Here is a 22,609-nt window from a genome sequence, read left to right as displayed (position 1 = left end):
GTGCTAACCTGAATGGATTAAGCTAGAGTTTTCTCTTTTTGTTTTTCTCTTTTTGCAAAAGTGGGAACTTTGACTCATTGGCTAACTCCATTTGTATTAAAAACACCTTTCCCCAGACATATACTCATTTATTATGCATAATATGCTTAAAATGTTAGCTTGTTCCTGATTTCTTATGGCTTAATTGTCTGGCTGGCAATAACTTTCTCCTGATTATAAATTTGGTATAAATTTTTATTGTTTGCTGCCTCAATCACCAAAATAACTACAGACAAAAGGAGTCTTGCTAACCAAATCGTGTTCATTCTGAATCATGCGTATGATTCTAGAAAGGTTTTAATGTTACCAATTCAAAGGCAAAACATAGAAAAAAAAAAAGATATTCACATCAGAGAAGTCATCTTAATTAATTGTAACATCCTTACTTTGATCAGAGGTCTATCTCCTTTCTTCTGCCTTTTCGTATCTTGAACTGGCTTCTTGATATAGTTCTTTCTGTTCTGCAACACTGGGTTTAATATCTTAGCAAAATCTGTGCTTTCATCACTAGAGATATCTGACTAAAATGTAACATAATTGTTGATTAAAATTACAACAAAATTAGTTTTTCCATTATAAATGCATATAGGGAGGCAGGCAGGTTTAAAAATTAAACATTTCAGATGAAACTGGATTTTTTCTTATTGAGACTTATGGACATTTAAATAGAAAAGGCTCATTGACAATTGGTTTTATACAGATAGTCCTTAACCTATATCCATTTTTAGCAACATTTCCATATTACAATGGTGCTTAAAAAAAACCAAAACCCTTCCCCAGTCCTTGCATCTCTAACCATTGCAGTGTCCCTGTGATCTTGTGATCAAAATTCAGATGACATGTATCTATGAGTTACAGCATCCTGGGGTCATGTGATTGTCCTTTGTGACTTTCCCAGCTATATTCTGACAACGTGACAGCCCGATTCACTTAACAACCAATGATTTGACATTGGTTAACAATTGAGCAAAATTGTAAAATCAGGCATGATTCACTTAATGAACGCCTTAGTAATAGAAGCTCCTGTCTATTGTGGTTGTAAGTTGAGGACCATTTGTATATAGAACAGATAGTCTTCAACTTACAACAGTTCATTAGTGACTGTTCGATTTACAACAATCACTGGAAAAAAAAATGACTTATGACCATTTTTCACACATATGAGCATTACAGCATCCCCACGGTCACATGATTTACATTTGGATGCTTGACAAATAGTTCATATTTATGACAGTTGAAGGATCCCGGGGTCATGTGATCCCTTTTTGTGACCTTCTGACAAGCAAAGTCAATGGGGAAGGCTGGTTTACTTAGCAACCATGTTACTAATTTAACAACTGCAGGAAAATTCATAAAGTGGGGCAAAAAACCCTAACCCTAACTTAACAAATTTCTCATTTAGCAACATAAATTTTGGGCTCAATTGTGGTCGTAAGTTGAGGACTACCTGTTAACTGCAACAAGGTGGTTATAGATACTTAAAAGGAAGACTATAAAAACACTGGTAATGGAGGGGATGAATTCTGAAGATGCCTGAGTTTGCAGAATTGCTTAAATTGACTTGTTTGATCGAAGCAGGAACTACAATTACTTTTATGAAATACCAGAAACTCTTACTATTGACTTTTTGCTGAAAATGGATTAGAATAAACTGCTGATTTTGGAATTTATTGAGTGAAAAGCTTTGTTTATGGGAAGAACGGTACTATGATATGGAATATGGGAGGGTGGGGACAGTAATTGCTATGTTTGTAACTGAAGATCGAAAGTCATTCTTTAGATATCTTCCTTTTTGTTAGAAGGAGAAGGGAAGGGGAAGTAGAGAAGAGAAGAAGAAGGTGGGGAAAGAAAGTTGGAAGGAGAAGAGGGAGAGGCTAGGTTTGAGGAGAAAGATTGCTGTATAATAAAAAGAAGATGAAGGAAGAAAGGCGGCTCTGAACAAACAAATATAAATATATTAAGAAAAAGAATGAATTATTTAAGAATAAAAGAGGACAAATATGTATAAATAGTAAAGTTAGAATTTAAGGATAAATGAAGAAGATGTTTATGTATGCAAGTATACTGAGGTATGCAAGAAATACTGAGGTATATTCAAAAAAAGGAAAGGGAGGAAGACGATATTGACAAAAATTGTAATTGAGTAAAATGTATTTGAATTTGACTAATTGTATAAGATAAGAAACGACCAACACTCTGTTCAAAAAAAAAAGAAAGAAAGAAAGATGTGGGTGAAGGTGGGAGAGGAGAAAAGAAAAAAACCAATAAAACTTGTTTTTTTTAAAAAAAGGTATCTTCCTTTTTGTTATTCTTCAGTTTCTTTTACTCTTTTAACATCATCTTCTATTTCATTCATGTTTCTATAATTTTTAAAATCTTTGTAAAATATTTTAATAAAAATTTTTTTTTAAAGGGTAGCCTTTTCATATCTTTGAGTCTATAGCCTTCCTCATACTGAAGCTAAAAGAAATGATAGAAAGATTTCAGTCAGTCTATATTATAATGAGGTATTTAGACGGAAGGTCTGATATGGTATAAAATAACTTTCAGTCTTGTGAATATATTTTTCCCTATACAGCAAAGAGATGTGTGAGTTGGGGAGGGGAGGGGAAGGAGGGCTTTGGGTCAATTTTGACTCTTGGCAACTCCCTGGACAAATCCATACACTTTTCATGGCAACATTTTAAAAATGATTTATCTTCTTCCTGGGGCTGAGAGAGAATGATGGCCTTTGTGTCCGAGGCAGGACTATAACTCTCAAGTCTCCTGGTTTCTAATCTGCTGAGTTTACACCAAATTGACTCTGGTTTGATCTTGAATAGACCTCGTATAATTAAAATATATAATAAATAAATTCTTCTGAGTTAGCAAATGAAGCAATCTTGCCAAGTTGATGGAGAACATAAAATTTAATTTCATTTGGAGATGACTAGTCAAGCTAAAGAGGACGGGGTGGCTCAGTGGCTAAGACACTGAGCTTGTCGATCGAAAGGTTTGCAGTTCAGCGGTTCGAATCCCTAGTGCCGTGTAACGGGGTGAGCTCCCGTTACTTGTCCCAGCTTCTGCCAACCTAGCAGTTCAAAAGTACATAAAAAATGCAAGCAGAAAAATAGGGACCACCTTTGGTGGGAAGGTAACAGTGTTCTGTGTGCCTTTGGTGTTTAGTCATGCCGGCCACATGACCACGGAGACGTCTTCGGACAGTGCTGGCTCTTCGGCTTTGAAACAGAGATGGGCACCACCCCCTAGAGCAGGAAACGACTAGCACAGATGTGCGGGGGGACCTTTACCTTTACCATACCTATTCAAGCTAAATTCAGCAACCCATGTTTTAGGCACCTTCTTTCTACACTAGTCAGAGAAGAAACTTACGGCAATGAGTGGACGTTTCCGTTTCTTGACAGCATGAATTGGTGATTCAATGTCACAGTCACTAACCTAAGAAAGAATGAATAACATGAGCATCCATTAAGAAGTCCCAGAGAGGAACGTTTGATTTACTTAAAACTGCTGAAGTGTAACTAAATTACTCACATCTGAAGTTCTCAAAATTTTTGTTTTTCTCTTTTTTCTGTTAAGAAAAGAAAATTCTTCCTTCTCACTGCTGTCCCCTACAGTGAAGAATTAATAATAAGAATCTGAATTTTTCAGCATGCAATGAACTTGTTGGTTAGACAAAAAATATACATTTCAACTTTTAAAAATAAGTAAGGCGATTTCTTGTTTGCCAGAATTTCTCTAACAACACAAAGTCCGTCCTAGTTAAGCTGGAACTGAAGCTTAAGTTAAAACAAAACAAAATAAAAGAGAAGGGAAAGTGTTAGTAAACCAGTGTTACTTATTGCACCTGGACTTGACTGCTTAAACTAGCTCTCTATAACAAAAAAGCATATCCAACTAGCTGAGTTTCTGTGTTTTGTTTCTCATCTAGCTTCCCTAATCAAGTGCATTATTCTTTCTTTTGAGGAGGAAATAAAAAATATACCAAGAATTCAGTCTGATATAATATTTCAAAAGAGCAAATCAAATTTTGGTTATCAATCTTAGGACCGCTTTAAAATATTTCCAAGATTCATTACTTTACCTATAAATGCTTTTCTGTACATTTAAATGTACAAACCCAGCAACTGTACAGTCAAGAAAACTGCAGTAGTAAATATAGGGATCTTATATATTCTCACATAAAGAAGATACACCATTGGAAAGGAGGATCATTTTAGCTAACGTAACAGTAAATATTTATAACAGTAAATATTTACAAGTTTTATCATATCATGATTACATTGCTACAAGTTGATCCTTAGCTTCATCACAGAACATCTAAAAGGCTAGGCTGAGCTTAAAACAGAATAAAATAATGAGAACCATTCAATATCCCAAAAGACAGGAACTTGGTCATGTTGTGGTCCACCAGCAGCCTGCGGAGCTGGCAGCGGAGTCGGACAGTGAGGAGGCTGGGGAGGGCAATGGGCCAGTCCTGGAGTCAGGGGAAGACCAGGACGACGGCTCTGCGTCAGAGGTAGAGATGGGGCCAGGGCCATCTGGGAATGATGCGCGGACTCCGGAGCCTCCAGAGGCGGACAGCAGAGAGCCAGAGGAACAGGAGGAGTCTGTTCCTAGTGCACGCATGCAAAGAGCTGCCAGAAGGGAAGAGCAGCTAAAGCAAAAACGACTCAGGAATAAGGCCAGATGATTGGACCCTCCCATAAGGCTTAAAAGAGCAGCAAGGGCTCTTGAGCTTTTTGTAGGAAAACAACGTTGCTACAATTGTTTCTTGTTGGCATCTTGTTTCTGAACTTCGTGGGGCTTTGCCAAGAAAAGCCTTTGGCAGGGTGCCAAAGAAGACAAAGGTTGGAGATAAGGCCGAAGGACTTTTTCTGAAGGACTTGTTTTGGAATTAATTTGGACTAAGCTGAGAATGAAGTAATTCTCAGCTGTTCTAATAAAATATGTTTGTTTAGGACTGATTGTGTCTGGTAATAATTATTTGGGCCTAGGTCACAACAGGTCACTAGTTTCGTTACGCCTTCTAAAGAGTGGTTTCTCAACGATATAACTGCATCATTGTTCTTACACACATATCTATGCATTTGAAAATCTTAACTTCAGCAGAAAGCGTGCTAAAATAATTTAGGTTTTCATTTTTGGTCTTACCAGGTTCATGGGATGGAAGATCCTTTACTCCAAAAGCCGTTTTGGCTAAGACTTTAACTATGCTGGTGTTTGCTTTTCTTGAAGCTCTCATATGTGAGCTTTCTTGATTATTTCTAGAGCAAGAAGTATGTATCATTTGTCCACCTGTTGGTGTTGAACACACAGTTTTTACGTGGTTTGGTGACTGGTAAAATCTGTGAGTTGCTGGTGTGAAAGGAGATGCCAAAGAAATAGCAGCTAGACCAGGATTGTGGTTTTGCATGTTTAATGGTGTAGAAGATTTAGTCACATTATTAAAACATTCATTACCGGGATATTTATTTACCAAACTACTATTTGAGAACAAGGCTTCAACCCTGTTGGAATGACCAGCTGCAGGGCTCCCCTTATTTTTCATGGGATTCATCTGCTCTAAGGCATCGTCTTCTGACTCTTGAAAAGAAAATCCAAGATCAAAGTTAACAGAGAACAAATCCTCAGAAGCATTATACAGCTGCTCATAATCATGGGGATTTGCTTTGCTTCCATGATCAAGTTCACCAGGGACTTCTACTTCATCTCTATGTGGTGTCAATGATGTTGTGGGATTTGTATTGCGAACAGAAGCAAGTGGGTCAGAAAATTGCCATTCAGGAGTTCTTGGTCTATTACTCTGCATGTTGGCTTGACTACACAAGCCAGATAATTCTGAAGGTGCCCCCATTTTTTCAACTGGTGGATGGTTGGTCTGTGCATGACTTCCCAATAAATGCATAGAACAATCTTCCTCAGGGTTTACATTTCTTCCAGGTGGTTTGCATGTTTTTTCACAACTTTTACCATTATTCCTTTTCAAAGAATTCAGCAGTGGACTATTGTTTACTTTTGACAATTTCTCCCCTTGAATTCCATTCTCTTCTTCGGTTTCAACTTCAAAGATGTCATCCCAGCTAAGATCATTTATACTGCTAAGGAAAGTATCTGGAATTTTATTTGTTTCCAAAGGACAGGTATCCACTGAACACAATTTACGGGTATTTAAGAGTTCACAGCTGTTCTGAGGTAAAATGGGCACATTCTTGAAGCATACATTTTTCTCTGAAATATTGTCTTTAGACTTGCTGGAAACACATTGCTGTAAGGAATCAAGCGCCAGGCCTTCATTCACCCTCTTTTCCTCAGAAGCAAACCATTCGTCCAGAGATGGCGGGGACTGTGACAGAAGTCTTGCTACATTCATCTGGATGTCTTTTCCCCAGGAAAAGTTTTCATCTGCATTTGTTTCAGAAAATCTAAACAAATCAATCTCTGGCACTGGTAGATAAAATAAAGATGAAAGATATGAATCATCTGCAAAACAGCCATAGCCAGAATCCACACACTGTCCATTTTGTATACAATTTTCAGGAGCAGGATGAATTATTTTTGTCGTAGCCTTTTCAGGATTGATACAAGCCCTTCCTTGAATACTTGTGTTGAGGGCTGCACCCATATTTTCTTGATTCTCATCTGCCAAACTTTTCTGTCCTGTAGCTTCAAGAAATGGTGATAGGTTTGTTGAAAAGCAATCTGAAGTGCTGCCATCCTTTTTAGCATGAACTGCAGTTTCTACATCAATCACCGGAGGTCTTTTCGAGGATTTAAAATTGGCCACTTTAAACAGTGACATACATTCTGCATCAAACTCCTGTAAGGAATATTTTTCTTTTGCTGTAGCTGCTGCTTTTTTCCCAGATGATACTTTTTCAAGAGTCACGGTGTCACATCTTTTGCTGGTCTGAACGTTTGATGCATGAACATCTTCCCAATGGAAATAAGGTTGAATTTCCAGTTCATAACCACACACTCCCTAGTTAAGAGAATAAAGAAAAATGCCTTTTTTATTTCTGAAATTTACAGTTACATTCTTTAACTTCTGCATTATTGGTATTCACTAAGTTGTTGTTATTTTACAGAATGGAATGGAATTTGATAGAAAAGAGAAAGACTATGGTTCATTCAATGAACCCACTATCATTTTAGGTAATTTATTTGAAATTCAAAGCCAATGCTATCAACTTGAGCATGCTGATTTGCTTCTTCTGTTTGAATGTCACAAATCGGAATAGAAAGGGAGAAGTTGCATCATGTTACATTAGTAAAAGTACATGTAGTCCCTGAGCTACGACCATAATGGATCCTGTCCATTAAGGCAAGTTGTAACGGTCTTATCCAGCCAAGCATGATGTTTATGACTAATCTAGCCAAGGACGAGACTTTTCAAAAATTAATTGCAGAGATTTCAAATAGGCAGGAAATTGTAACCATGGGGGACTTTTAATATACCAATATTTTGAGATACTTTTTGCCCAGCATGGACCTTCAGAAAAATTCCGAACTTGTGTTGCTCACAAGTTTCTGTTTTAGAAGCTAAATTTTAAATGGACCAGATACTCTTTGATTTAATCTTAATCAATAGGAAGGACTTAACTGTACTACATTACCACATTCTCATAATATTTTCAACTCTTGGTATGTAATTAACATCAAAAAGAACTTTCCTATGATTTAGGATTCATAAATGCACATAAATTAACAAATCTGGTAAAGTTATAAAAAAGCAACTCTCTGGAAGAGGAAAATGGAATACTTAAATTTCACATCAATTAGCATGACCCCAGACTTGCTGAGAGTCGGACGTGATATGCACAAAAATGTGAAATCACAGCTGCCAGTTCTTCAACTAGTGTTGGCCTTCGTACGCATAATTTCTTCCCAAGAACCTACCTAGGAAGTCATATTGTATCATCACAGTGTATGTGTGGATCCAATCAGTGTGGTCTTTTGTAACAGATGGAAATTTTCTAAATTATTTTCTAAATTATTATTATTCAAAATATCTCAATAAATCTCTTTAAATAGTACAAATTGAAAAAAAAACATAGTTCAAGTTTGCTATTTTTTCTATCCATCCATCCATCCATCTTTTCTTAATCTAACCTTCAAGTCTAAAATTCCATAGTCTCCCTTCCAGCTACTAACCAGGATAAAACCTGCTTAGTTGTTTGAGTCCAGACAAAGCCAATCAGATTTTGCCACCTCCTAAATTAGACTGACGAGGCTTATTTTCTTAGCTGTCCAGATAACAACTTAATGTTCCATGGCAAGATCATTCCTACATTTTTTGGATTGCAGTACTTCATTAAAAAAAACGTTTTAGAAACATTCATGCTTATTTTCCAAAATGGTTAAAAAGCAGATTATGTAAAACATCACAGTCCTCTCCATCAGCCTGCAAATTATGCAAGAGATTTTTCTGTCTGTTCATTTAGTTGGACATTTAAATAATGATGGTGATTTTACTTAATCATCAATGAAATGTGTGTGTGCTAAAAAATGGAAATCTGTTTAGTTCCTGACAGTTTAATTTCCATTACTGAGTTAACTATATATATTCCCTATGATTGAATGACAATGAATGAATCACAATATATGAATCACACAATGAATAGCCTACAATGAAAGGCAGTATATGTTCATGTTCAAAATCAAAGTTTATGTCAATTTTTCTACATAATAGTATGTATTAATCTGAACTGCTGGAGATATAATCAGATGCGGGTCTGACACTTTGCCTTATTGAGATTTAAATCAAAGAAATATGGGAGCATGAGAATAGGGGAAATCAAAAGTACAATATACAGCAAGACACATTAGAAGTATAATTCACTATTCATTTTTAGGGGTGCTATACAATGTAATGAAACACATGCCTAAGACCTATAGAACCATAGAAAAAGAAAGTTGGGAGGGGACCGATCATCCAATCTCCTGTTCATTACAGGAATCCAAACTCTGTGAAGTATCTATCTAGTTTCTACTTCAACACATCCAAAGGGTCCCTTAAAGTAATTAGTTCCACTAATTAGGTCTTAGATTTTTCCTCACATTCAGCTGGGAGCTGCCCCCTACAGCTATATATCATTCTATAGCCTTCACTTGAATATAATAGAAAACAGAGATGTCATCTTCTGACAGAATCTCCTTCGTGCACTTGAAGAGTTATACGTCCTCTCAAACTTTCCAGAAGGCTACCTCTACCCAGTTCCTTCATTTTCTCATAAGACTTAGATCTAATCCTTTGATCAGTCTCACTGATCTTTTTATCTGCTCCAATTTGCCTGAATTTTTCTTAAAGCATGGTGCCCTGAACATAGTACCTGAGGTCAGGTCTGTCTAATGCAGAACAGAATGAACTATTAGATCCCTGATTTGGAAACGCAATACTTCTATTGATGCAGACAAATACTGTATTGGTCCTTTTTGGAAATTAATTTAGATTGGGTTCAGCTACATACAGGGATTTTCATACATTCTCAAGCCAGATATCCCATGTTGTATTTCTAGATTTATTTTGCATTAATAACTTTGCCTTGAACAACTCCATTGAATTTCATTCTAGTACTTTCAGTGTACTTCTGTAACCTAACTCTGTCTATTAAAACAATAATTACTTTGAGTTTTGCATCAGCTATAAATTTTATGAGTGCTGTTCCCCAAGCCATCATGAAAAGTGTTAAGGAGTACCAGGCACAGGACAAAATACTAAGTACACCACATCTTCACTCTAGTTTGATAAAGAATCGGTAATTTTCACTATGCTTCCAGAAATAAATCTTTGACGAGGCCCAGTGCTTATCATATCTGCTGTTTATTGTGAAAGCCCCAAAAGGTTAGGTTTCCCCATATCACTGATAGCACTTCTACTGTTATATTTGCTTATATTAGATTCAGACTCAACACTGTTGGATCTATCTGACTAAAGGAAAATAAATACTCACAAACCAAAAAATTTCTCTCATTTAGGGCCAGTGGTGGGTTGCCCCTGGTTCGGACCGGTTCTATACAACCGGTAGTAAAACCGTCGGGAGGCTCCGCCCACCGACCCCAACGTCATCAGGACGCTTCTGCGCAGAAGCGTGTGCGGCCCCATTGCGAACCAGTAGAAAAGGTAAGTAGAACCCACCCCTGTTTAGGGCCATTCTTTTTTGGTTATTTTTATAACTGCTGCCGTAATAGTGCTATATTCACACGCCTGGACATTCTCGAGTACACCTTTTGAAGATTAACTATGAAACCTTGCACAGCTCTATTTTCTTTTTTTTACAACATTGTTTCTGATTTAACAACTATAATTCAGTTCAAACATTTCCAGAGAGAAAGAATACTATGGTCCAACGTATACCTTTATTGTGTTCTTTTTCCTAAGCATCACAAAATGACCAAGAAGGAATTTCATCCTAGTTTTTTTTTTAAAAAAAACTAACAGTTACCTTGTGAGTAGAAACTTCTTAGCTGAGGGGACATAGAAGTGCATCTCCAGTTTTATGCAGAGTTCTAGAACCTACATCCTAAGACCATCACAAAACTTAATCAGCACTGGAGATTTTAAAGAAGAGATTGGACAACCATTTGTCTGAAATGGTACGGGGTTTCCTGCTTGAGCAGGGGGTTGGACTAGAAGACCTCCAAGGTCCCTTCTAACTCTTGTTATTCTGTTAACTAAAAATCAGAACATTGGCAAATGGAAAATAATAAAAGTAGACACACGGATTAAAGAAATGTCTAACAACTTGGAGAAAAATATAATAGAGGTGTCTTTTATTCAAGGTACTTTCCTAAACTTTAATCCTAAAGAAAACATATATGCTTCCCTGACATTTACATTTTTAAAGAATTGCTTCTTTCTTCTTTTTTCTTTCTTTTTTCTTCTTCTTTTTGGTAATTTGTTTATCGTCATTGTCTTGAAGTCCTAATTGCATTGCAGTTTTGGTAACACTGAAATTCACAAAGTATGGAAGTGTTGTTGCTTTTTTTAAGGAAGCTCTTTTCCCCATTCTCATCCACAATATAATTATCAAACTAGTTAAAAGTCAATGAGTAACTTTATGAGTCATTCTCTGAAAAGTCAAATTAATTGCTAGTGAAAAAAATCAGCTATCTGTAAACCTGGCCTAAGCGATGAGATCAGGCAAAATAATAAGTTTTTAATAGGTTTCTCAACACCTTTTTAAAGAGGGAGTAATCTTCTTTGGTTCATTGTGTTGAATAACAGAATCATAGAGAAATACAAAATAGTGACATGCTTTGGGCATACTGTTTATTCCAGAATTCTATGTCACAACCAGGGTGGATTTGATTTAAATCACAATTTAAATCCTGATTTAAATCATTAGTAGAAAGGCTTGATTTAAATCAACACAATTTAAATCATAATTTTTAAAGAGCAACTGTTATCTCTGTCCCGCAATGGGACGGCCGGTGATTCGGCAGTTACACAACAAGGTGAGGGACGTGGCAGGCAGCAGGTGAGTGGATGCCCGCTAACAGGCACTGCCATGATGGGTCTGAAATGACAGCTGCCCTTTAATATTATATTTATAAGCTGCTTAGAAGGTTTCACTTTCATTTTTACTGCTTGCCCTTCCTCCTCACACTTAGAGCCTGGTGGTACAAATTCATTTCTCTTCAAACAATCATGCAGTTTGTAGTGTGCATAGATTTGCAAAACAATGGGATAAAGGAATATTCCTGAACTTTGTTTTATGATTTATCTCATGGTTACTGTGAAATTGTGTGAATGCATCAATGCAGTGCATGTTATCTCAGCTTGAAGAGCTTGGATTCATTGAATGAGTTTACCAAAAATATAAATATTGCAGAATATACAGCCTCATGCTACATAACTAAGCTCCATTTCATGCTGAATAAACTGAATTATTAATGTATCTTAAATAGAAAACTATATTTAGATAGATTTTTATTCCACAAGCATTTTATTAAAATAAATTTGTTATTTTTTAAAAAAAAATCTGATTTTTTTTTAAATCCAATTTTTTAATTATTTTTTTTAAAAAAAAAATTTGATTTTTATCCACCCTGGTCACAACTCAATAAAATGCATGTGGGAGCTTAGAAAGACGATAAGGCTCTCCAGAATAGAACACTGTTTTACTCACTTCTTCATGTCTCATTTGCTCTATCATGTCCATGATACTAATGAAGTGGAAGCAACGATCAGAGTGATTCACTAGATAGGTAGGGAAAGGCCGGTTCTGCCAGACAGTCCATTCTGACAGCGACAGTTCATGAACTTCTTTAGTTTCCAATTCCTAAGATTTCAAAACACAAAGAAAACAGAACGCTACCAATGCCAGTCGCAGTTTAGGCTTGTCAAAAGAATAATCCCAAATAAAGTTAAAGTTAGCTTAGAACTAATTTAGAACTGAGGAGTAGTGATAGCACAGTGGTTAGAATGCAGTACTGCAGGCTAAGACACTGCTCACTGCCAGGAGTTCGATCCTGACAGGCTCAAGGTTAACTCAGCTTTCCAGCCATATAAGTTTAAATGCTATTGCTATTAGAAAAAAAAATATTAACTTTTATTTATGAGAAAAAAATGTTTTTTTTAAATACAATAAGCATTTTATTTTTACCACCAATTTACTAGTTAACAAACTGAGAATGTTGAAGCATTTGTTTTTCTAATTTTACACATATAAATCACAGCCTTAGTTTATTTAGTTATAGCAGCCATATAATTCCTCCCTGTTTTGTGCCTTCAGTAAATCTTGATTCTTAATTCCTGCTATTTCCTTGGCAAGATTTTTGAAAGCGTCTGGCTGCTTTATTTTTCTGAGAGAATGACTGGCCCAAAGTCAACCAACTAGTTTCATGTCTAAGGTGAAAGTAGAACTCATAGTTTATTGACCTGCTACCTTAATCACTATAATAAATTGTTCTGAATTCTTTCATTAGCCTATTACAAAAAGCAGTGCGCTTGTAGGAAATTCTGATTTGTTAGATGGGAATCAATATTTATTGTAAAGATCTACAATGGAATATTTATATACTGTAATTTTACAGGCACTTTATTCCTTTGTAGCACTCCCTTGTGTAAATTAAATTTTAACATGAATCTCTATGCAAACTTTCCCCAATAAGTGCACTTCAAATATTTAAGGTTTCTTAGCAATGACCATGCTGGCTGTAAGTCTACATAAAATGGACAACATTCAAATGAAAGAAGGATCAGATATAATCTTTTAAGGATCATGTCTGATATAATTGATTGCCACAAGGTCCTTTATTTATTTTGCATTAAATATCTGGAATTTTCTCCAATAATTTGAAGTTCTATTTGAATATAATGAATATAATTGTTAAATACATGTATGTCTTTTCTATATTTATATCAAAACATATCAGTTACTATTGACAATAGCTCAAGACATTTTTCTCCAGGCTTAAGTACTTTTTTCATGATCTTCAGCCAGACCACATTAAATTAACCTGAAGTATGTTTTAACTTACTGTTCTTGTATCTTTGCATTCTAATGTTACAAACTGACTGCATGGCATTATTGGCTTTTTTATTCCTTCACCAGCTTTTATTTTATATAGTCTATCCCATTTTTCATATTCCTCAGTTGTAAGACCCCAGCTGTCAGTTGGACTGGCTTGCTTCGTACCTGGAAAATATTTGGAGATAAGAAAAGGAAGGAAGTTAGCGTGTGTGTGTGTGTGTGTGTGTGTGTGTGTGTGTGTGTGTGTGTAGAATAGATCATGTATAGATCCTACAGAATAGATTCTATATTTATATAGAAATATCAAGAATCCAAAAGTGTTCCAATTTTTTTTAGCACCACTGCACTTATAGGCCATATTCAGATTATTACCCAGTTATACCAGGTATATTCTATGATGGATCCTGTGAGGGAGAACTCTGAACTGTTACAATCATATTCTCTCTTTCTTCATGTCTTTGGTTGGTGATATAGCTATATCAATTGGTTGAGGTTTCTTCATTTGCTATGAAAGACTCCTTAGAAACAAGCTGAGTGACTGAAATAAGTTTTATTACTTGACCATTTGCTATAAGCATCCAGCCTAAATAATTTTTTCAAAGCACTTTCTGTTTTATGATTTTAAAAAATATTGGCATTTTTCCTTCTCACAAGCTCTGAAAAAAATCACTATAAAAAACCAACAGCTGCTTTTATCTTCATAGCCAATTTAGCCATAAGCAGGTCTTTTAAATAATGGTGTTTTGATTATAAAATTTGCACTGAAAACCAGACAAACAAATGGATCAGATTCAGTCTATAAACTTTTAATGGTCTAATGAGCAGTGGAAGCAGTACCATAGAGGGCTATGCATGCTTTGAAATAATTTAGAAATAGTACTTTGGGCCTTACATGAACACAGTCTCTCTCTGCTATTCATTAAAACAAGCATCTAAAAAAAAAAAAAAAAAAAAAGCTTGTGTTTGAGCCTGAAAAAAGATGTTGCTCAGTTATGAGTCTGATCTGAGCTACTGTAGCTTTTTTTTTCAGGCTCACATGGAGTCCAAGAAAAGATGTGCTTACTCATCTTTTCCAAATTACATTTCAAAATAATTTTTGAAGGGTACATAGTTTTATTTTATCATACTCATCCACATTCATGGAAAATCATATGCACATAATTATACACATGCATACCCATGCGCACACACAAAATTAGAGAATTATTAGAGACTGCTGAAACGAGTGATGATTCATGCTCCAAGGACATGCAGTGATATTACTTCCCTGTTGCCATCCCCCCGCCCCCCAAAAAAAGAGAAAAAGAGAAAGAGAGAAAGGGAGGGAGGGAGAGGGAGACAGAATCTTTATAGTTCTAGCCTATCTCTAAAATAGATACTAAATCCTATATATGCAGAATCAATGCCTGCTGTACCACCCCAAATTTCTCTTCACTGGCCATGTAGGTTGATGCTACTTGCATGTCTTCAGTATCAAGCACAGTAAATTTCTGATTGACATAAACAGTAGGATTACTATCACTGGCTTGTCTTGCTCAGAAACATTTCTGGTTGCTTTTTTAAATTGGCTAGATGGATAAGGTAAGACTAACTCAAGTTCACCTCAATTACTGGTAAGTATACTGTATTTTTCGAGTATAAGACGCACCTTTCCCCCCCAAAAAAAGAGGGTGAAAATCTAGATGCGTCTTATACTCCGAATGTAGCCCCGCCCAGCTTCTCAAACGGAGGTTTCAGAGGCTGAAAAAAGCATCAGAAACGAAGCTTCAGAAAAAAAGCCCCAAACAAAGCTTCAGAGGCTTTTTTTCTGAAGCTCTGTTTCAGAGGCTTTCAGAGGCAGGAAAAAAAGTTTTTTCTGAAACAGAGTTTCAGAAGCAGAAAAAAAAGCAAAAAAAAAAAAAAAAGCAAGGCACAGAGCTCACAACCAAGGAACCTGTTGCTAAAATTCACCTCTGGGAACAGCTGATTGGGGGTATTCCAGGAGGCTGATCCACCTGCCAATCAGCTTTTTTCTTATTTTCCTCCCCAAAAACTAAGGTGTGTCTTATACTCCGAAAAATATGGTACATACAAAACACAGTTTTCATCATACAAATATTAATACCGAGCAATTTTGGCACAGAACTGGAATATTCCGCAGAAAAATAATACCTAATGAAGGAACTACCAAGAAGATAAACAATCAATCAGAAAACAATACCCCTAATCAAGGAATTACCAAAAAGAAAAGCACATCCCCACTAACATTGGCATGGGAAGCTACGGTAATTAATTCAGAATAGAGCTGGAAGGGATCTTGGAGGTCTAACCCCCTGCTCAAGCAGGAGACCCTATACCATTGCAGACAAGTGGCCATCCAATCTCTTCTTAAAAGCCTCCAGTGATGAAGCACCTACAACTTCTGAATGCAAGCTCTTCCACTGGTTGATTGTTCTCATTGTTAGGAAATTTCTCCATAATTCCAGGTTGTTTCTCTCCTTGATTAGTTTCTATCCATTTTTTCTTGTTCTACCCTCTGGTGCTTTGGAAAATAAATTGACCCCTCTCCTCTTTGTGGTATCCCCTCAAATACTGAAATACTGCTATCATGTCCCTCCTAGTCCTTCTTTTCTTTAGACTAGCCAACCTTTGCAAAATTATTTAAATAAATAGCCATCACAGTATTTTTGGCAATGAATCTTGTTGACTATACAAAGAATGAAAGAACTCTAGGTCTTATTAACCATAAATCTGCCAATCAGTTACACAGGGCAACCTTCCTGTACCTTGTGTAAAAGACAGTTTTTGTTTGTGTGGCAATTTAAACTCAGCAGATATCCTCTCTTCTTACCTGCATTGGCAAAACTGAGAAAATTATTTCGCCCCAAAGTGAGACTTTTCTTCTTTGAGCAGGCTGTGGAGGTGTCTGGCTCCTTCTCTGGAGGTGTAATCAGCATACGGTGCATTTTGGGGTTCAGACCGTCTGGAATCATACGTGGGCTGTGCTGGTACAAATGGAGGCCTTTATTTTTAGAAAGAGTTTTCAGAAGATTTTTTCTGTTGGATTGGCTTTGATTGTAAGTCTACAAGAGAAAAAAAAATGGCACTTTTTTGTAGTAAAACGTCTGATCTGTTCCTAGTTTACACATTCACAAATATGATTTACACTGATTTACTACAATTCCTCTGGGTATCAGCTCATTATCAACCAATTTGCTGTTTTTCACATGCAAACAAATGCCAACATAATATCCTATTTTTCGATCTACGAAGTGATTTGATAATATTTTTAAAACCTATGTCATGTCAGAACTTATTTGCAGAACTCAGATTATGTCGTCCCAGTATTACCCCATGTCTGATAATGTTCAGGTGATTTTTAATATCTATTTACTGAATTTATATAGGTAAAGGAAAGCAAAGTGTTGGCATAGTCAATAGTCTTAATTAAACCCATGTTAATGTTTTTACTAAATGGCCATCTAATACAATAGCCCTTAAAATGTTCTGTGATGTATGTAATTATAAAGGATTAAACCATGACCTGGAACTCCATAAAGCTTATTGACTGAAGAAACCTAATGCAAAAAGAAGGTATCATTAATGTAACGTAGTCAGGGTTTATTGGAGCAGAACAAAAAAGCAGCAGCATAATTGAGACTCCACCAACATGTTAAAGATCATGCTGTCCACAATTACGCTAACTTCAATTCATAGCTTTAGAAATCTGATAATGATGTTCTTATTTTATGTACCTCTCTTTATTCTTGCCTAAAGAAAAGAAAGTCAAATCACCTCTCCCCACATTTACTGAATTAATATTATTAAAATAAATAACATTCCTCCTGCTAATTTATTTATTTTTATCCCACCTTTATTATTTTTATACGTGACTCAAGGTGAACAGACCCAATACTTCTTTCTCCTTCTATTTTCCCCATAACAACAACCCTGTGAGTTGGGTTGTGAGAGTGAGTAACTGGCCCAAAGCCACCCAGTCAGATTTGTGCCTAAGGCAGGACTAGAACCCATGGTTTCCTAGTTTCTTGCTTCGTGCCTTAACCACTAGACCAATGGAAGCAGGTTTTCTAGATATAATCCTATGTGCCTCTAGCAACAACCCTTCTCCCAAGTCCTTCATACTACTGCTAACATCAGAACCATGGCTGTGAGCCAAGGTGTTGCAGTGGTTAGAGTGCATTACTGCAAGGCTACTTCTGCTGACTACAGGCTGCCTGCAGTTTGGCAGTTCAAATCTCATCAGGCTCAAGGTTGACTCAGCCTTCCATCCTTCTGAGGTGGGTAAAATGAGGACCCAAATTGTTGGGGGCAAGAGGCTGACACTGTAAACCACTTAGAGAGGGCTGTAAAACAGTATATAAGTCTAAGTGCTAAGTGCTATCACCACCAAGGCAGTGCCAGCATCTGCTAGTTCAACTATTAGTTTCTTTCAACTTTATTTGGTAGCAAGACCTAGGATTTGCACTGAGTTTTTGGAAAAATTTAGAACACCAAAATCCCTGCACTTAGAATTTGTTAGGCAGTGAACAAAACTTGGGTCTGGAGTCTCATCTTACTCGCTCTTCCCTTCCTTCAGAAAGAATGACAACAATGCGCCCTTGCCGTTTGCGTCCAGTTCGGCCCATTCGCTGTACAAGACGAATCGGACTTTTTTGAGCATCAAAACAAATGATGAGGTCTACTTCGCCAATATCCAAGCCTTCTTCTCCTACACATGTGGAGACCAATGTGTTGTAGCCGCCATCCCGGAAATGCTTCACTACCTGAAGGAAAATTTAAACAAGCTTTAGCTTGATTCTGGTAGTTCTTAAGAAAACAAATCCATGTAGTAAGGAAATATTATGAGATCAGCAGCTATCATAGAATTTGAAATATGCATGAGATACAGAGAACTGAGGATTGTGCACCTTTCAAAGTAGAGGAAGGTATTGAAAGTGGCATTAAGTTACATGGAACAATTGAGGGTTTTTTTAAGATAATAACCCAATGTAAACAGATAGGATCAGTTTAAATTATTCAACTGTTCAGTCAACTTAGGAGTTGACTTTTATCAATTACTATACTGCTCTATTACAAAACATTTTGTTTTCTACACAATGCATTAGTAATTGATAGTAATCACAGTCACAAAAGATCCGAAGGAAGGAAGGACAGATATAATGTACACACTCTATCTATGCCACTTTCTTAACCAAGTCAAAGCAGTTATAGTGTCGATATATCATGTGAACGCTCTAACCCAGTTGGAGACAGGGATAGATGAGCTAATTTTATCCCCCAAAGTCCCAAAATAACCTTAACTTGATGAACAATATTGTGCACACAGCTGAGAAGCTTCATGAAGCAATAACTAATTTCCCTGTTGCTGAATCAGAAACAAGCTCATAGAGGAGCCCCATAAAATGACTTTGGGTGCAGATTGTCTTTTTAGTTCTCAGTACCCACGCTGAGAATGACAGACAGAAAGTGTTGAGAGCAGATAGGCTCTCCTGATTCTCCAAGGGGTCAAAGATGACTGGAGCACCATGTATTTTTAAACCCATGTTCCGTTTGGAGAGGGCTGCTGGAAAGACATGACAGTCATCTGGTTTCTTCTATGGTGATGGAAGAACTTTGAAAGCCACTCCCTGGTTTTCTGCATCTCAGGCACTTGGGAGCAAGACAAATTCTCAAGGAGCAGCTGATATATGAAACAAAGCTATGAAATTCTGCTTCTCATTACATCTTTATTTCTATAGGAAGAATAACTACTTTTTCTATTAAAAATAATAAGAGGGAACAAATTTATTTGAAAAATGCAATATTACACATCTGAAAAACACAGAGAGTTCCACAGCCAATAATCACATGCTTATAACTATGAGCAGGGCAGTTATACGTTTCTGAGTTTTTGTTCTGTCCCCGTCTCACACACGCACACAAACAGACAGCCGGGGGTTAAATAAACTGGCAGAGAACCAATTCTTTCGATAAGAGGATTGCTTGCTGCTTGCCAAGACTTTACTCATAAACAAAATACACACAGTTCAAGAATTGTCAAGTCCAGTCCGTAATTAAATCCAAGGCAGATAATGTTGTTTCCAAAGATGCAATGTGACTCGATAGTAGTCCGTCAGAGTCTGAATGGCCACCTCACCCCCTTTTATACCCTGTGGGGTGTGGTCCAGTGACTCAGCTTAATCTCTGGCATGCTTCTTCTGTTGCGTGCGCTTATCTCTGCGACGCTGCCAAGGATCCAGCCAAGACTCATCTCCCTCATTACTGTCCACCTGTGGCTGCGTGGACATGCTTGGCCCCGGGCCTATCTCTTGACCTTCGGCAGACACCGAAGGCATTGCCAGAGAGGAGGGTCCTGGAGAGGGAGGCCTTGCCAACTCCTCTCCTTCACTCTCGGAGTCCTCTCCTGCCGATGACACAGGCTCAGGTAACGAAGCCACAACAATTTTATTCATTTCATGTGAATTTAACTTATATCATGTGATAGTACAGCATAATTTAAGAATCATTCTATAGGTATTGCTATATTACAAATCCATTTTCTTGGCATCAGAACTCTGTTTGGGATGATAATTTACAAAATATACCAAGGATAACATTCGTTATACCACGCAGGACAATTTGCATCCCTGCCTCCACCCATTTCATTACCTCAAGCTGTTCCTTCTGTGTAAAACCCTTCGTGTTTTTGCCTGTAGAATGGCCTACAAAAGTCATGACTCTCACAAGTGGGTAGTGATAGTTAAGCATCTCTGCAATTTCCTGAACACTGTCACGGAAGGAAGAGAAGATCATCACTCTGGTATCTGTAGGTGTGGCTTCAGATGTAGTCTGATCTATGTAATAGAGAAAGCAAACCAATAAACTATACCTTGATGAACACATACAGAGAAATTTGATACAAATTGCCCCATGCAGAAACTCCAGTTAATCAATTTCACTGACTAGCATCCTAATCAAGACTAAGCATCATACTGGTAAAATGGAACTAGTAAAGTTTTAAAAAGTATAAAAACAAAGAACTCTTATTTTTAAACGATAAATTGTGTCGGACTGAAAGCTGCATATATTGGTAAACCAAATATTAGCCAGAGTGTTTTAAATAAGGACAGTATAAAATGAATGGCAAAATATTAAAGAGCAAATAATCCATAATCTTAAAATTTGAAGTAGAAAACAGTAGGGTATAGAATATAAACCCAACAAGGGATTTCCTGTGTAAAATTGAATCGGAGCATTGAATGCTATGTGATTACTTGTAGCTTTTTCATTAGCAGCCGAGTTAAATCCTATAGGTACCTTGACGTTTTTTCCAGGATCTGAAATGCTGTAGAACAACATCTTCTAATTTCTTTAATTTGGGATGGCTATAAATGAAAGTCTTCATGTTTTCGGTTCCTGCAAACCCAAAAATTTTAATTTTAGATATAAAAATCAAGACAGCTTTAACTTTAAAAAAAAATCTCCTCTGTGAAAAGTTACCCTTCAAAATATAATAAAATGTCTCCTTAATTCTATCATTAAGGAAAAATCCTGTATGATTACCAGTTAGCTGAGGGATTGTCTTTTTCCAAGAGTCTCTACCCATCCAATTCAATCCAGCAGATTGGGCATGCTGCAAATCCCATCAGTCAAAGAGTGCCGAATGGCAAGAATTACAAGATGGGACTACTCTGCTGAAGTCCCTGTTACGGAATATGTTAAAGCCCTGTTTCTTGGTTTTACTGTTAGCTGATTAACTATCTTTGTTGCTGTATGCATTTTCTGAATGTTTTAACTATTTTATTGTTCTTGTTTTATAATTTTATAATTGTTGTATGTAAATTCTAGATGTTTTGACTGTTTTAAATTCTGTAGATTCTCAGTCATCTAGGTCATGGTTGTCCCAAAGGTGCTTTTTCAGTAGGCAACTGGACTTTCTTGCTTTTTCCTTGAAGACATTTCTCACCCAAGAAGCTTCTTCAGCTCTGACTGGATGGTGGGGAATGGAAGGATATATATTCCTTGCGGACAGTTGGTAATTTGCATCCTTTTAGAGGGTCATTGAAGCACTTGGAGGTTTATCTGTGTCCTGAGGGTCACCTGAGTAGTACTCCTGGTTCCTATATTCTGCAATTTTTCCCTCTGAAATCCATTCCTACACCCACACCATTCAAAGGATGTTCATCCCAAATTGAATAGCTAAAAGTCTGTAGAGGTTCAGTCATCCAGGTCATGGTTGTCCCAAAGGTGCTTTTCAAAAGGCAACTGGGCCTTTTGTTGTTGTTGTTTTTTTCTTGAAAACGTTTCGCTTCTCATCCAAGAAATTTCTCCAGTTCTGCTGATTTGTAGAATTCAGATGTAGAATGTACAACTGAATTGTAAAATACAGTTAGAATTGTAAGCTGCCCAGAGTCACATAGATGAATTGGGCTGCTATTGAAATTTAATGAATAAAGGGAAGAAAAGAAATAGATATATTGTACAATTAAGTATTTACAATTTATTCAAATGTAAATTGGAAATAGAGAACTTCAGTTTGGTATAGAGGTTAAAGTATTAGGCTACACTTTGGAAGGTTGTGAGTTCTAACCCTGTTTTAGGCATAAAGCCAGCTAGATAACTCTGAGGCAATCACATTCTCTCAGCACTAGGAAGAAAGCAATGATAAATCACCTCCAAAAATGTTGACAAGAAGACTGTTTGGGGGAAGAGGAGAAATTTGTTAAAATAAATAAGAGCGACCTCAAATTTAAGGCAAAACAGAGATACCGTTTAATATCTGAAAAAAATTAGTATACCCTTAAGCCACAATATTCATACTATATAAAGACAGCCTTCACCAGGAATATCCATGGGTATTTTAAACATATCCTTCAATCCTTAGTAGAGTCACTTGCCATGCTGAACAAACAGCACTGCTGTATTTTGAGTAGATAAATTGCCAACCTAGTTCATTGATGTTTCCATTTGATGAAGTTGAATCCAAAAACATGTCTTCAAGCTGGCTGTATAGCATCATGAATTCCTCATTACGCCCAAGTTCATTTTTGGCTCGAGTCATTCCTTAGAAAGAAAAGTAGTTGAACTTAAAAATGTTAAAGTTTAGATATCTG

At 36.7% G+C, this 22,609-nt stretch overlaps 1 protein-coding gene across 1 annotated transcript in view; it reads right to left on the bottom strand.

The window, feature by feature from the left end:
* Window positions 1-22,609, bottom strand: part of FANCM (FA complementation group M) — a 46,012-nt gene that overhangs the window by 8,737 nt on the left and 14,666 nt on the right. Inside the window, exons 7-17 of the mRNA XM_087894971.1 lie at window positions 22,443-22,559; window positions 20,814-20,912; window positions 20,166-20,350; window positions 18,074-18,280; window positions 16,348-16,579; window positions 13,525-13,682; window positions 12,171-12,323; window positions 5,194-7,021; window positions 3,574-3,650; window positions 3,412-3,477; window positions 426-560 (exon numbers count right to left, since the gene is read on the bottom strand). Of these exons, the coding sequence (XP_087751097.1) occupies window positions 426-560; window positions 3,412-3,477; window positions 3,574-3,650; window positions 5,194-7,021; window positions 12,171-12,323; window positions 13,525-13,682; window positions 16,348-16,579; window positions 18,074-18,280; window positions 20,166-20,350; window positions 20,814-20,912; window positions 22,443-22,559 (3,257 nt within the window). The remainder of the gene's footprint in view (window positions 1-425; window positions 561-3,411; window positions 3,478-3,573; window positions 3,651-5,193; window positions 7,022-12,170; window positions 12,324-13,524; window positions 13,683-16,347; window positions 16,580-18,073; window positions 18,281-20,165; window positions 20,351-20,813; window positions 20,913-22,442; window positions 22,560-22,609) is intronic.

Source organism: Pantherophis guttatus, chromosome 1 (genome assembly GCF_059756535.1).
Source record: "Pantherophis guttatus breed Tessera chromosome 1, ASM5975653v1, whole genome shotgun sequence".
NCBI lineage: Eukaryota > Metazoa > Chordata > Lepidosauria > Squamata > Colubridae > Pantherophis > Pantherophis guttatus.
Note: the sequence above shows the minus strand (reverse complement) of the source record. Positions and strands in the feature narration are given on the sequence as shown.